At 38.8% G+C, this 13,205-nt stretch overlaps 1 protein-coding gene across 1 annotated transcript; it reads right to left on the minus strand.

Moving 5' to 3' along the window:
• Positions 1-11,191: 11,191 nt before the first annotated feature.
• On the minus strand, positions 11,192-12,342 carry LOC111524494 (double homeobox protein B-like). Its single transcript, XM_023189677.1, has 2 exons — positions 11,620-12,342; positions 11,192-11,386 (listed from the first exon to the last, which is right to left on the minus strand). The coding sequence occupies exons 1-2, from the start codon at positions 12,340-12,342 to the stop codon at positions 11,192-11,194; spliced, it is 918 nt and encodes a 305-aa protein (XP_023045445.1).
• Between the last annotated feature and the right edge of the window lie 863 nt (positions 12,343-13,205).

A 13,205-nucleotide genomic window follows, 5' to 3' on the forward strand; every position in this document is an offset into this window, starting at 1 on the left:
TGTACTGGGTGCATATATATTTAAGATAGTTAGCTCTTCTTGTTGAATTGATCCCTTTACTATTATGTAATGGCCTTCTTTGTCTCTTTTGATCTTTGTTGGCTTAAAGTCTGTTTTATCAGAGACTAGGATTGCAACCCCTGCTTTTATTTTCTTTCCATTTGCTTGTTAGGTCTTCCTCCATCCCTTTATTTTGAGCCTATGTGTGTCTCTGCATGTGAGATGGGTCTCCTGAATACAGCACACTGATGGGTCTTGACTTTTTCTAATTTGCAAGTCTGTGTCTTTTAATTGGGGCATTTAGCTGATTTACATTTAAGGTTAATATGGTTATGTGTGAATTTGATCCTATCTTTATGATGTTAACTGGTTATTTTACCCATTAGTTGATGCAGTTTCTTCCTAGCATCGATGGTCTTTACAATTTGGCATGTTTTTGTAGTGACTGGTACCAGTTGTTCCTTTTCATGTTTAGTGCTTCCTTCAGGAGCTCTTGTAAGGTAGGCCTGGTGGTGACAAAATCTCTCAGTATTTGTTTATCTGTAAAGGATTTTATTTCTCCTTCACTTATGAAGCTCATTTGGCTGTATATGAAATTCTGAGTTGAAAATTCTTTTCGAATGTTGAATATTGGCCCCCCTCTCTTCTTGCTTGTAGAGTTTCTGCTGAGAGATCCACTGTTAGTCTGATGGGTTTCCCTTTGTGAGTAACCCGACCTTTTTCTCAGGCTACCCTTAACATTTTTTCCTTCATTTCAACCTTGATGAGTTTGACAATTATGTTTCTTTGGGTTGCTCTTCTCGAGGAGTATCTTTGTAGTGTTCTCTCTATTTCCTGGATTTCAGTGTTGGCCTGTCTTGCTAGGTTGGGGAAGTTCTCCTGGATAATATCCTGAAGAGTGTTTTCCAGCTTGGTTCCATTCTCCCCATCACTTTCAGGTACACCAATCAAAGGTAGATTTGGTCTTTTCAGATAGTCCCATATTTCTTGGAGGCTTTGTACATTTCTTTTTACTCTTTTTTCTCTAAACTTCTCTTCTCACTTTATTTCATTCTTTCGATATTCAATCACTGATGCCCTTTCTTCCACTTGATTGAATCGGCTACTGAAGCTTGTGCATGCATCACATAGTTCTTGTGCCATGGTTTACAGCTCCAGTAGGTCATTTAAGGTCTTTTCCACACTATTCTAGTTAGCCATTCGTCTAATCTTTTTTCAAGGTTTTTAGCTTCCTTACAATGGGTTTGAACATCCTCCTTTAGCTTGGAGAAGTTTGTTATTACCAACCTTCTGAAGCCTTCTTCTGTCAAGTCATCAAAGTCATTCTCCATCCAGCTTTGTTCTGTTGCTTGTGAGGAGCTGCGATTCTTTGGAGGAGAAAAGGCACTCTGGTTTTTAGAATTTTTGGCTCTTCTGCTCTGGTTTCTCGCCATCTTTGTGGTTTTTATTTACCTTTGGTTTTTGATGTTGGTGACCTACAGATGGGGTTTTTGTGTGGATGTCCTTGTTGTTGATGTTGATGCTATTCCTTTCTGTTTGTTAGTTTTCCTTCTAACAATCGGGTCCCTCAGCTGCAGATCTGTTGGGGTTTGCTGGAGGTCCACTCCAGAACCTGTTTGCCTGGGTGTCACCAGCGGGGGCTCAGTTGGAAATGCAGAAATCACCCGTCTTCTGTGTCGATCACGCTGGGAGCTGCAGACCAGAGCTGTTCCTATTTGGCCATCTTGGAACAAGAATCTCTTATTTTAATTTTAATAACTTACATGCATTGGATGCTTACTCAGTACCAGGCACTATGGTAAGCATTTACAATGATTATTTAATTCTTGCAGCAGCCCTATGAGGATAGGGATTTTCTTTGACACTTATTTGAAATATATGAACATTTAGGATTAAAGCACTAATATAATTTGCCCAAAGACACATATCTAGAATTCAGACCTGGGCTGTCCAATATCAAATCCATAATGTTATCAGCTATGATAAATTGATGGGGATATTAATGAGAATAATAACTCTAACCCACTGATAGGTTAAAGGTAGATAGATAGCTAGAGGTAGAAGATGAGGGAATGAGAGCTACAGCAAGAGAGCGAGAGAGAGACAAAAGGGCCAATGTGTATAGATATTGAAGTTATCTATACTAACAGAGACTATATTTAGAAAAATAAATATACTAATTTATAAAAAATGAAATGATGTTATTTCTTTTAAAACATGGCCAAACTGAAAGATTGTTATATAGTCATATCTTATAAGTATTTAATCATCTATCTATCATCTGTGTACCTTACTGACACAAACATATGTTTCACAAATAGAGAAAGTTATGGCAAGTACCGTACTTACTGTATGGACAGTAAGTTACTAACGGTGGTTATTGTTAAATGGGACTAGTGTGGGTTTTTTTTCTTTTTTTTACTTACTTTATCTAAGTAAATACCATGGATATGAATTGAAAGTTATAGGAAGAAAAATATAATAGAAGATGTTTTAATTTAAAGAGCCATCAAAATTAAATATAATCCTTCCTTCTGGCAGAGGAATTTAGGACTACCCCTGGGGAAGTCATAGTTAGGGATGGCACTGGGAGATTAGGTCACATGACTTAAAAATATGCAAAAAATTTCAGCAGTGAAGATAATATTTCAATGCAATATTTTTAGAAATCAAAATTAATACCAAAAACACGTGATAAAAAGTGTTGAAATTTTAAATAAAGATAGGATGAGACAGGTTTGAGGGTAAGGTGAGATGAGTTGTGCAGCTATAGGGTTGGATCCTGTGTTTATGATTCACATTGACAGCAGCAATTTCCATAAATTTTATTTCTCTATGCCAAGAACATTGCCTGCACAATTAACTCTCCAGGAATAAGTCTTTGGCTCTACTTGGTTCTAGGATGTTTACTAATGTATCAAAAAGAATATTACACTGAATTTCCAGTAGCTCTGTCCTTGAATGAATGAAGGTGTTTCAGAAGCTAACTGTGTAATAACAGACTTGACTAGTCATTTTTAGAATGTATAAGATATTTGTCCTCAAACTTTTTTTTTCCATGAGAATCTCCTATATAATAGTTTTGTGCATCATAATTTCTTGTGAAAGGATAGAACAAGAGGAATTTAAAAAATTAAAAAGTGTTTGAAAGGGATAGGTATGACTGAGCAGTGTATGTTGAAATGGTCTTCATCAGTGAGTCAATTTTTAGTCTGTCTTTTTGGTAGTTTTAAATGGAGAGGATAAAATAGACCCCAATCCCTGTGTTTCTCAGGTAAACATATTTAACAGCTTTTGAGTAGCAGAGATTTCTAATCTTTAGAGAGAAATCAGTATGGTGCTCCTTTAGAGCTGCTTTCTGATGCCAAGAAAAGAACCTTGAATTGCCCACATTTCATTTAGAAGGAAGAAAGGTGAAGGAAAAAACTCATGACAGAGGAGAGAATTAATATTTTAAGGATAGTTTTTAGATTCATTTGTTTTTGGATCAGAACTGTATGAGATTTTTCTCCAGCTACATTAGCATGAAGGTGTTTATATTCCTGAAAAGATATAGGTTATTTTGGGATAGTCATTTTCTTTTCCTTTTTAAATTTTCTTTTCTTTTTTCTCTATTGCCTCAAAAAAAGCCTTTCAAAATGTCGTCCTTCTCACTCCCTAGAGAATTTGTGAGTAATTTATTCAGAGTTACTTCTCTTCTCTGAGCAGAACCCACACCAAAAATAATGTATCTTGGGCTATGTTTACATAATATTAGAATAAAAAAAAGTGAAAAATACTGCAACTACCCTCATGCCAAATAACAACAAAGAATTCTTGATTAGAAAGTTGCTGAAATCCCTTTCCTATAATAAAATAAAAATCTGGATCTATTTTAGTAATATTTTTCACAACTCACTATTCCCGTGATAATCTAATCAGCAGTGTCAGACTGCCAGTTTAGTAATCCAAAGGTTATTTCCATTAATTAGTTTTACATCCGGATGGCTTGACTCTCTTGCTGCTGTATGAAAACTAACAGAGATGAATATGTTGTGCTTAACAAAATAAACAACTCTGCTTGAGTTTGAAAAATACAGTCAGTTTGTCTTCTTTCTTTCAGTGGCAGATGCGAGATGACAGCTAAATGAGTGATCAGTCCATTTCAGAGAAAAATGTATATCAATACTGCCAACCACTGCCATTGAACACACATACGTAATTTGATAGGCTAACATACTTCTATAGGCAAGTGATATAAAAGCTACTAAAATTATGGTAATCTCCATCTATGGTGAGAAACTTTGAGACCCCGATCATTTACTTATGTAAGCACTGGAGGTATTTACAAATTACTTCCTGGGGAAAGTTTTGGCCTTGCGGTTGGTCACTTTCTCATTTATCTTCTATTCTGTACCATTTCCCTGTGGCATCCTCAACTTTCCTCCGGTCAGGTGACTGTTAACAGCCACAGAGAATGCCATAACATTCAGGTCCCCTCAGCTATTGAGAACGTGTGCACTCTCCTGCTCAACTTTCACTTACCCAACACAAATTTGTTGCAAGTCTATTGTCTTGATCAGTTCAGGCTGTTTTTAACAGAATACTGAGTGAGAGGCTTAACCAACAAACATTTATTTCTTGCAGTTCTGGAGGCTAGTAAATCCAAGATCAAGGTGCCTGTCTATCAGGTGTCTGGTGAGGGCCTGCTTCATGGTTGCAGACATTTGTCTTCTCATTGTGTTCTCACATGACCAAGAGAGAAATTATCCCTCTTGTGTTTTTCCAATAAGCCTAATAATGAGGGCTCTACCATCATGACCTAATTACCTCCCAAAGACCCCACCTCCTAATACTATCACATTGGGGGTTAGGATTTTAACATGTAATTTTTGGAGAACACACAAACATTCAGTCCCTAACCCCTACATGTACCAGGATCTATGCTGGGGACTAAGGCTACATAGGTGAACAAATGACTGTCAAAATCTTCTTTGAAAGAAATAAAACTTATAGAGAATTTATGGGAAGGTATACAGGCCGTGTGCTCTTCCACATTAGTGGCTCCAAATCTTTTTGAAAAAACTTTTTTTAGTCACAGACCTCTGAGAATTGGATAAATCTAAATAAGTATTGTTCCCTGAAAAATTCAGATCTGCACAAACATAATTGAATTTTGTGTTCAATTTATATGTATACGTATATTTTTCTGCAGAGGGATGGATGACTGTGGACGTCAGGTCATGAAACTCTATTATAGCTGTTCTCATTTCCATTCACTTAGGAGCAGACCACTTGGCCCTTAGGCCTTTTTTCCTTCCAATGAAATTGGAACTGAACTACTCTAAGGTGTTTTGCTAGTTATGAGATATTACGGTTTTGATGGACATTGACAATCCACCCGGGAAACTGATGCTAATATTTACTATAAGGACATTTTAAAATAATTTGCTCATTGTAGTTAAACTTGTTTTATGAGGAGCACAACATACATTTTTCTTCAGAACTAATCTGAAGAAAATTTGCTTTTGGTGCAACTGGATTGCTTTTATTTTTAAATTATGGACATGGTAAAATTATTTGTTATCCTTTTTGGATTGTTTGCTGGAAAGCACGAAGACAAATTTGTGATGTATCTCTATCAATTGTTCTGTTTTTATTTTTATCTCCTAACTTTATACTTCATAGTTTTAAGAAATAATTTAAATCAAATTTGTTGACTTTGAAAGATGTCTGTGATATAATGTTAGGTGAAAAATGAGTTATTGAGTAATGCAGAGAGTAAGATACCATATTTTGGGAAAACCCCTTTCATATATTTCATTATGAGAATAGAGATAAAGTATACACATTGATTATCAAGGGAGAGGGTTACAACTGAAGGAGGATATGGAGAGACTACTAACTTTTTGCCATTTTGATATTCAATTTATGAAAATAAGCACATATTATTTGGTAATTTAGAGAGTACCCTTTCCAAACCATCTCCACTCTCAAATGAATTAGAATTCCTTTCCTTCTAGTAAGGAAGACAAATGTGTCAACCAGCAATTACAATGTAATGGGATAGGTGGAGTGGCAGGAATAGATGTGTCCAGAAAAATACTCATGAGAGAGTAGTTAACTTAGGGAGATGTCACAGAGGAAAACAAGCTCTTGAAGAATGAATAGCAGCTTGCTAAGCAGATCAGTGGAGAGAGGGCATTCCTGGAATGGAAAGCAGTATGTCATGGAGGCAAGGAACAGTAGAGGTGTCTGGAGATCTGAGCAGGCCATGCTCTCTCATTGACTGAAACAGCCAGGCCCTCAAGCCACTAGTTATCCTCAACTGATCCCTAAAAGCTAAGATTAAATTGTATTTCCCTGGCAAGACAACCTGGACTTCTCCACCTTCTCAGATGTGGTTCAGGTAACACTTCTCTGGTAACTTACGTTACCTAAAACCTACCTGATCAATAAGGAAATAAGTTGATTAGGGCTTGAATATGTAGTCTCCCCATTCCTTCTACCACACCATCACCTACCCTGATGCTGAAGTTTTAATTGCAAAATTCTTCATATGCCATCTTTTCCGAGTCTGAGTTGGAAGACTAACTCAGTGAAGAGTGTACAATGGAACAACAACCCAAATATTTGCGTTTAAAACTCCTGCAAAATACTAATTAGACAGTCATGACATAGCACTAAAAAATTACTTGCCTACTTTTCCTACAATAAAAACTCTGATTTTAAAAAACAAAGTTGATCCAAAAATGGCATTGTGGTTTGCCATGAGTGTGAACCCACACTGGCATATGCATGAACGTTTGGCATTTCCTCCTGGAATGCTTGGACCTCTTAACCCAGCTCTTTGCCCTGCCAAGAGAACTTTCAGCTGCAACAGGGCTGACGTGATCAGCACAAAGGGAGAAGGAGCCTGTGTTCCAACAGAAGATAAGGACAGGGATGTACGGTTTCTCTGGACTTCTTGTGTGTGGGCGTGGCATGTGATTTCTGCCCTTCCTGGGGTCTTTAGAGTTCTATCGGCAGGATGTCTGTTGAGGGTCACCTCAGCAGCAGCCAGTCCCAGACCTCCTCTGCCATCTGAAGCCAATAATGAACTCTATCAAGCCCTCTTGGTTTGTTGTGGGTTGAAGGAATAGTTATATCACAAGCACAGCCTGGCCAATACATAAATGACTGGTACCGTTTCGAGTAAAAGGTCCTAATACTACAGATATTAAAAAAGTGATTGAGTCAGGGAAAGTAACTAAATGGCAGGGAGCATGGAAGACACACACATTTGTCTATTATTTCTTTAACAAAGCACTAGGCTTTTTCTCTCCATCACAGAATTGGACCCTAGAGCCTACATATTTATAGCAGTGAGGATGCCCTGAGGAGTGTTCAGGAATTCTGACCAGCAGTACACAGAACATTCAGCATTGCATTAGCACCCCTATTGTCACAATAGGTTAAACATAGTGTATTATTTTCTTGTATAAGAGATATGGTTGTGATTGTTACTTTTGCTTTCAGAAGAGGATAATAACAAAAAAACCATTGTGTGTGTGTGAGAGAGAGAGAGAGAGAGAAACTGGAAGATAAGGATCTAAAATCCCTCATCCCAGTGTTCTCAACTCTGGCTGCACTTGGGTGGAATCACCTAGGTAGCTTGTTAAATACATACGGGCCTGGGTCCCAGGTCCAGGAGATTCAGATTTATAGCTGGGGCTGAGAATGACTGCTGGGGTTAGTAAGAAAACCTGTTGAAAAGCCACCCCAGGGGTGTACTGATTTTTTTTCTTTGTTAAGAAGATCTGTGAAGGAAGCAAGGAGTAGCTTGGTGTGGTGGAAATATCATTGGATTTGAACTTGGAAGACTTGAACCTCCTTCTACCGCCTCCTAACTAGCCATGTAATCTTGGACCATTCTGGGCTCAGTTATTTATTCGATAAAATGAAAATATTAGTGCTTAAATGGAAGAATACGGTCATCAAAGGGGATGATGTACGTGGAACTGCCTTGTCAACAGAAATGCACTCTGCTAATGCACAAAGCAAAAGGATGTGAAGAGGGAGCAGAGATGAGGGTGATACTGCCACAGAACGAGGAGAACCAGGAGCTGCCAGGAGCTGACAGAGGCAAGCTAAGCTTCCCCTTAGAGTCTTCAGAGCTCCTTTGGAGGGAGAGTAGCCCTGGAACACCGTAATTGTAGACATTTGCCTTTTGGAATTGTGAGAGCTTTATGGTAATTTGGATGGCAGTCCGAGGGCATGAGTACAGATTTTGCTAAGAGAGGCTTTAGGAGAGAAAGCAGGCAGTGTAGACTGACCGTCCCCACAGGGCAGGCTGCCTTGGGGTCTGACTTCTTACTTGTCTCGTTCTATTTTTGAATTCAGAGTTTTCTGATTGCCGTGGAACAAGAGCTAGAGCTCTTGTGTTGAGTTGCACTTGGGGGTAAGCACAGGGTGAAATGGGGAGGGGTAGGGTAGGCACAGATGTGTTATGGGGGTTTCATCTGTAATTCAGAAATTTCTTGAGATACGGAGGAATTGAAGGAAACACAGGCATAAGAACTATCCAGGTCTGGTGAAGTTTGGTCCTTGCTTAATTGTAAAACTAAAAACTAATTAAAAATCGCCATTGGGAATATCATTTGCCTCAAATAGTTAGTATAATAAAGTCCTCAAAAAATGTCCTATAATCATCATGTTTGCAGTATTGATTTACTTAGTAAATTATTTTTTAGAGAGAACACAAACTTCGGTCCCAACCTGGTTAATTTATGGGAGTCTAATTTAGTTGCTTCTAAATTATTGACACTTTATTGTAAACAATGCAAATTGCATATTTGCTTTTATGCTTGCACTCAACTTTATTGTAGGTCATATAAATAGAATAAATTAAGAGAAAATATCTTGGGACAAACAATTATATGCTTAGCTATAGTGGTGGTTTGTGAGTAGCCTAAAGAGTCATTTTTGCTGATCTGAAAATTTAAAATTCGTCTGTATCGTTTTTTTAAAATATTGAGTTATTTTATTTTTAGATGCTTTCTGTGTTGTCAGTGATTACATTTTTTAAAAAGCAGACATCCTAAATGAATAAAAGTAAGAAGAACATTCCCAGAAAACTGAAGCCCTCCTTCTTTCTATTTCACTGTAGCATTCTGTGAACAGCTATAAGCATTTAGAGGCTATCTCTAAATTTCAAAAAGTCCTTTGGTTTCATTTGAGGCATCAAGTACAGAAAGAAGAAATTCTAGCACTCTTTCCCATGTTTATGTAGAAGCTTTAATATCTCTTTGCAAGGGGAAGAGTCTAAATGAGTTCATGAAGGTTTTACTATTATTGTGACATATAAAATACATTGTGACAATTTCTCTTTGTTTCCTGTAGTAACGTAAGCTTCGTCATCTTGTTTTCCTTTTTATTTTATTGCCCTGGGTATTCCATTTGTTTTTTGACACATGACAACTTTTTTAGTTTGGTCCTACTGGATTGCTAAATTTGAAGCTGAGCTGTGTGAGTTAAAATTATTGTTGATAGAGTGGGTAATAGGTAGATGAGAAAGAGAGAGAGAGAGAGGCATAAGGATCGAGGCTCTTTTTTGATGGTTTAAAATCTTCATATTTTTAACAAACTGAATCAGGTAATGTAGTCTCTATTATGAGGGCTGCTCATTAGTTACTCTGTTCACTTTATTGATTCTATTTATTTACCTGATGATAAGACAAAGAAGATAAAATGCAGTACTACTCATTGAATGTGCTTTATAAACATTCAGCTCAGCTGTAGCATGTGGCTCAAGGTTCATTAATCAATCTGGAAAATATTGATTAAACCTCAGACTTCTCACTTTTTAGAATCAACGACCCAAAATGAGGCCTAGATATGCTAAGAAGGCCTATTGCTGGTGAGAGATTGTGAGACAAATGCCTTGTATCATTTGAAGTCAGGATCACCAGAGAACCCGGGAATGTCATTGTAGATTAAAGGCTAGCATTTTCTGGGAATGAGTTAGAAAATTTAATTTCTACAAATCTTTGGAACAAGATTTTAAACAGTTGTGCAAAAAGTTGTGCACACTGTTAAATCTGCATTATAAATATAAGTGTTCTTACAAGGTCTTATAAAGCAATGAAACATTTGAATGCCTTAAGGAAAATTTCTTTTTGCAGAGAGGCCTATAGACTCAGTTGGCCTTAATAAGCAACTCCATAGAGACAGATTGTAGGAAAATTGGAAGTAAGGTAGTGACTCCTGCTGGATACTTGCTTAAGCCTTCTAACTTGGATGGACGGTTGGCAGCTGTCTCTGGCTCTGCCAGATGCTGGGGTTGTGGTAGGTGACGGTGGGATCAGAGCTAAGAGAGTGCTACAGGTTGCACTGAGGTCGATTGCCTTCAGAGGACCAAGTAGCTTAATAGCCATGTTTACATTCCAGACAGGCCAGACTCCTTTTACTGAGTTCATCGTCTGTGAGTCTGTGAGACTGCTCATTCTGCTTCTCCAGTTTACAGTGGTTCATCTCAACGTATGATTGCTGGATCACCAGCATGAGCTATTTTGGGAATTTGATAAAAATGCAAATGATTGGGCCCCAACTTCTGATCTACTGAATCAGAAGCTCTGAGTTGAACCCAGAAATTTGTGTTTTAACAAGTACTCATGGTGATTTTGATCCATGCTAGAGTTTGGGAACCCTGGATTTATATTATTCTCTCTCTCAATTTACTTTCGAGATCTAGATAAGTCTTTTATTTTTCTTAGAAGCCTCTCAGATATACTATGCAGCATCTAGCAAATACCTAGTGCATAAGAAGTGCTTGATAGTTTTTCTATGAATATTAAACACTTCTTTTTTTTTAATTGTCAAGATCGTAAATTTAATATTTTATTTTTACAATTAAAAATAAAAAAGTAAACACTCCCCTTTGGGCTTCCAAACGGTAGGCGCTTCTTTCACTAATACCACAATGTGCTTGTTGTTCATTTTCTTTTCTATGACACTAATTTTGCATCCAAGGAAAGGAGGCCTGGATTGAGGTCACAAAAAAAAAAAAAAAAACAATAATCCTCCTCCTACATCTGAAGCGTTGGTGAGCTTCCCAGCATGTGGAGCAGAATCTGAAAATCTTCACTAAGAGGTTATTCAGGTCATGGACTGTCATCTGCTTAGAAAAATGATATCTTCTTTTCCTGAGAATCTGTGGCAGACAGGAGTTAACCTAAAAAGCTTCAAGTTTATCCATAGTGCTGGTATGGTCAGTCAAGTAGTGTGATGGCTTTTCAAGGGGTAGGGCCTGCGCTGCCACCGGTGTCTCAGTTTGTCCAGGATATGCAGGTCCTTTTACAAGGTTCCCATCAGCAATAAGAGACTGGAGACACTCATTCCAGCATTGCATAGAGAGAGCTGTGTCTTGCTGACCCAGACCCTGCCATTACTATTTAGGGTCACCAGGCTGAGGCTGAGCCAGATTCTTAAAGGGCAGAACTACCAGGCCAGTGTGCTTGTTCCCCTTGTCACCTTGGTATCTTCCTTGGTATGGGGGTCAGAAAGGAATCTGCATATGTGACAGCCCCACTCATAGAATTGGTACTACCGACGCAGGACTTCTGAGTGTCAAAGGAGGGTGAGAGCTCTCTCCCTGCAAACCTGGGTAGGCTGAAGCATCATAACCCCTGGTTCCCGGCTCATGCAGCCCCCAAAGGGATCCCAAGGAATCAAGGACATGTAGAATGGGAGAAAAGCCAGTACAAAGAACTGTTTGCTGCTGAAAAACTTGGAAGGAGGAACGGGAGCAGAGCTGTGTGGGGCAGCGCACAGGTGGCTTTGCTCCAGCTTCACAGTCACGTGAGGTCTCCGGCTTGGGCCTGCTGCCAGGGAATTCAGGGGTCCACCTCTGCCCCAGTCAGGATGTTGAGCTCTTCGGTTCTGAAACCATATCTGAATTCTGGATTCTGGAAGGCCGGTTTGTTTAGCCAGTTCTTCCCTGGTAGCAATTCCAGGGAACTGATTCTTCTCAAAGGCTTGAACTAGGATACTAACTTGAGATCTTGTGATAGATGTTCGAATTCGTCCAGCTTCTTTCGCTTGAGTCCCAAACTGAGGATTAGTCTGTCCCTGGGTTTGATATTCCTCAAAGCAGCATTTTAACCCCAGTCGTCTCTGTCTCGATCTGTGGTTCTGAAACCAAACCTGAATTCTAGGCTCTGGAATGCCAATTTCTTTGGCCAGTTGATCCCTGGCAGCTATACCAGGATAGGGATTCTTTTCAAACCACGCCTGGAGGGTATCTTTTTGATGTTGGTTCAAAACAATCCTCTTTCGCCGGGCCTCTCTTTCTAGTGAGCCATTTGAACTTTTGGCCAAATCCATACTGGGAAGGGTGACCTGGATTCCAGAGTCTAGTGGCTTCACTGAAAAACTGCCAGGGACACAAGATACAACACAACTCGAATATTAAACACTTCTGTACAGTTTCTGCGGAAAAGGAGAGTGTCTTGGTTGTACTCTTTGGCAACCCCTGCCCCAGCCTTGGTGCCTCTGATTGCCTCTGCTCACCACTAGAAGTGCTACAGTATTTTGAATCACACAAAATCACAGGTGTTCCATAATAGCAACAAAACATATAAACTACTCTCAGAGAGCTGCAAGTAGATTGTGGTGGCCACATAAAGACAATTACATGGTGATGTTCAGGTCATATGTTTGTTTGTTTTTGAGACGGAGTTTCATGCTTGTCACCCAGGCTGAAGTACAATGGTGCAATCTCAGCTCACCTGCAACATCTGCCTCCCAAGTTCAAGCAATTCTCCTGCCTCAGCCTCCCAGGTTGCTGGGATTCCAGGTGTGTGCCACTGTGCTGTACTGTTTTTTTTTAGTAGAATCAGGGTTTCATCATGTTGGTCAGACTGGTCTCAAATTCCTGACCTCAGGCCATCCACCTGCCTCGGCCTCCCAAAGTGCTGGGATTACAGGCGTGACACTACACCCAGCCCAGGTCATGTATGTATGATGATAACTCTTTCTTAATAATTTACCTAATATTAATATCTTAACCAAATTCTAATGAGATAGCATGTTTTTATATATTTATTGGTAATTTGCCTTTCTTTTATGTGAATTTCCTATTTCTATTAAGATTGTCTTTTTTTTCTTTTAACCTATTTCTTGGAGTTCTGTTATGTATTCTGATGTTTAATCTTTAGTTGTATGTGTTACAGATATTTTCTACCAAA

Source organism: Piliocolobus tephrosceles, chromosome 6 (genome assembly GCF_002776525.5).
Source record: "Piliocolobus tephrosceles isolate RC106 chromosome 6, ASM277652v3, whole genome shotgun sequence".
NCBI lineage: Eukaryota > Metazoa > Chordata > Mammalia > Primates > Cercopithecidae > Piliocolobus > Piliocolobus tephrosceles.

Excerpts from the sequence above, each read along its gene's own strand:
- LOC111524494 (XM_023189677.1), bottom strand. The coding sequence starts at position 12,342 with ATGGATTTGGCCAAAAGTTCAAATGGCTCACTAGAAAGAGAGGCCCGG. Across the intron at positions 11,387-11,619 it reads TGATGCTTCAGCCTACCCAG|CAAGACACAGCTCTCTCTAT; the intron begins GTTTGCAGGGAG and ends GGTCTGGGTCAG.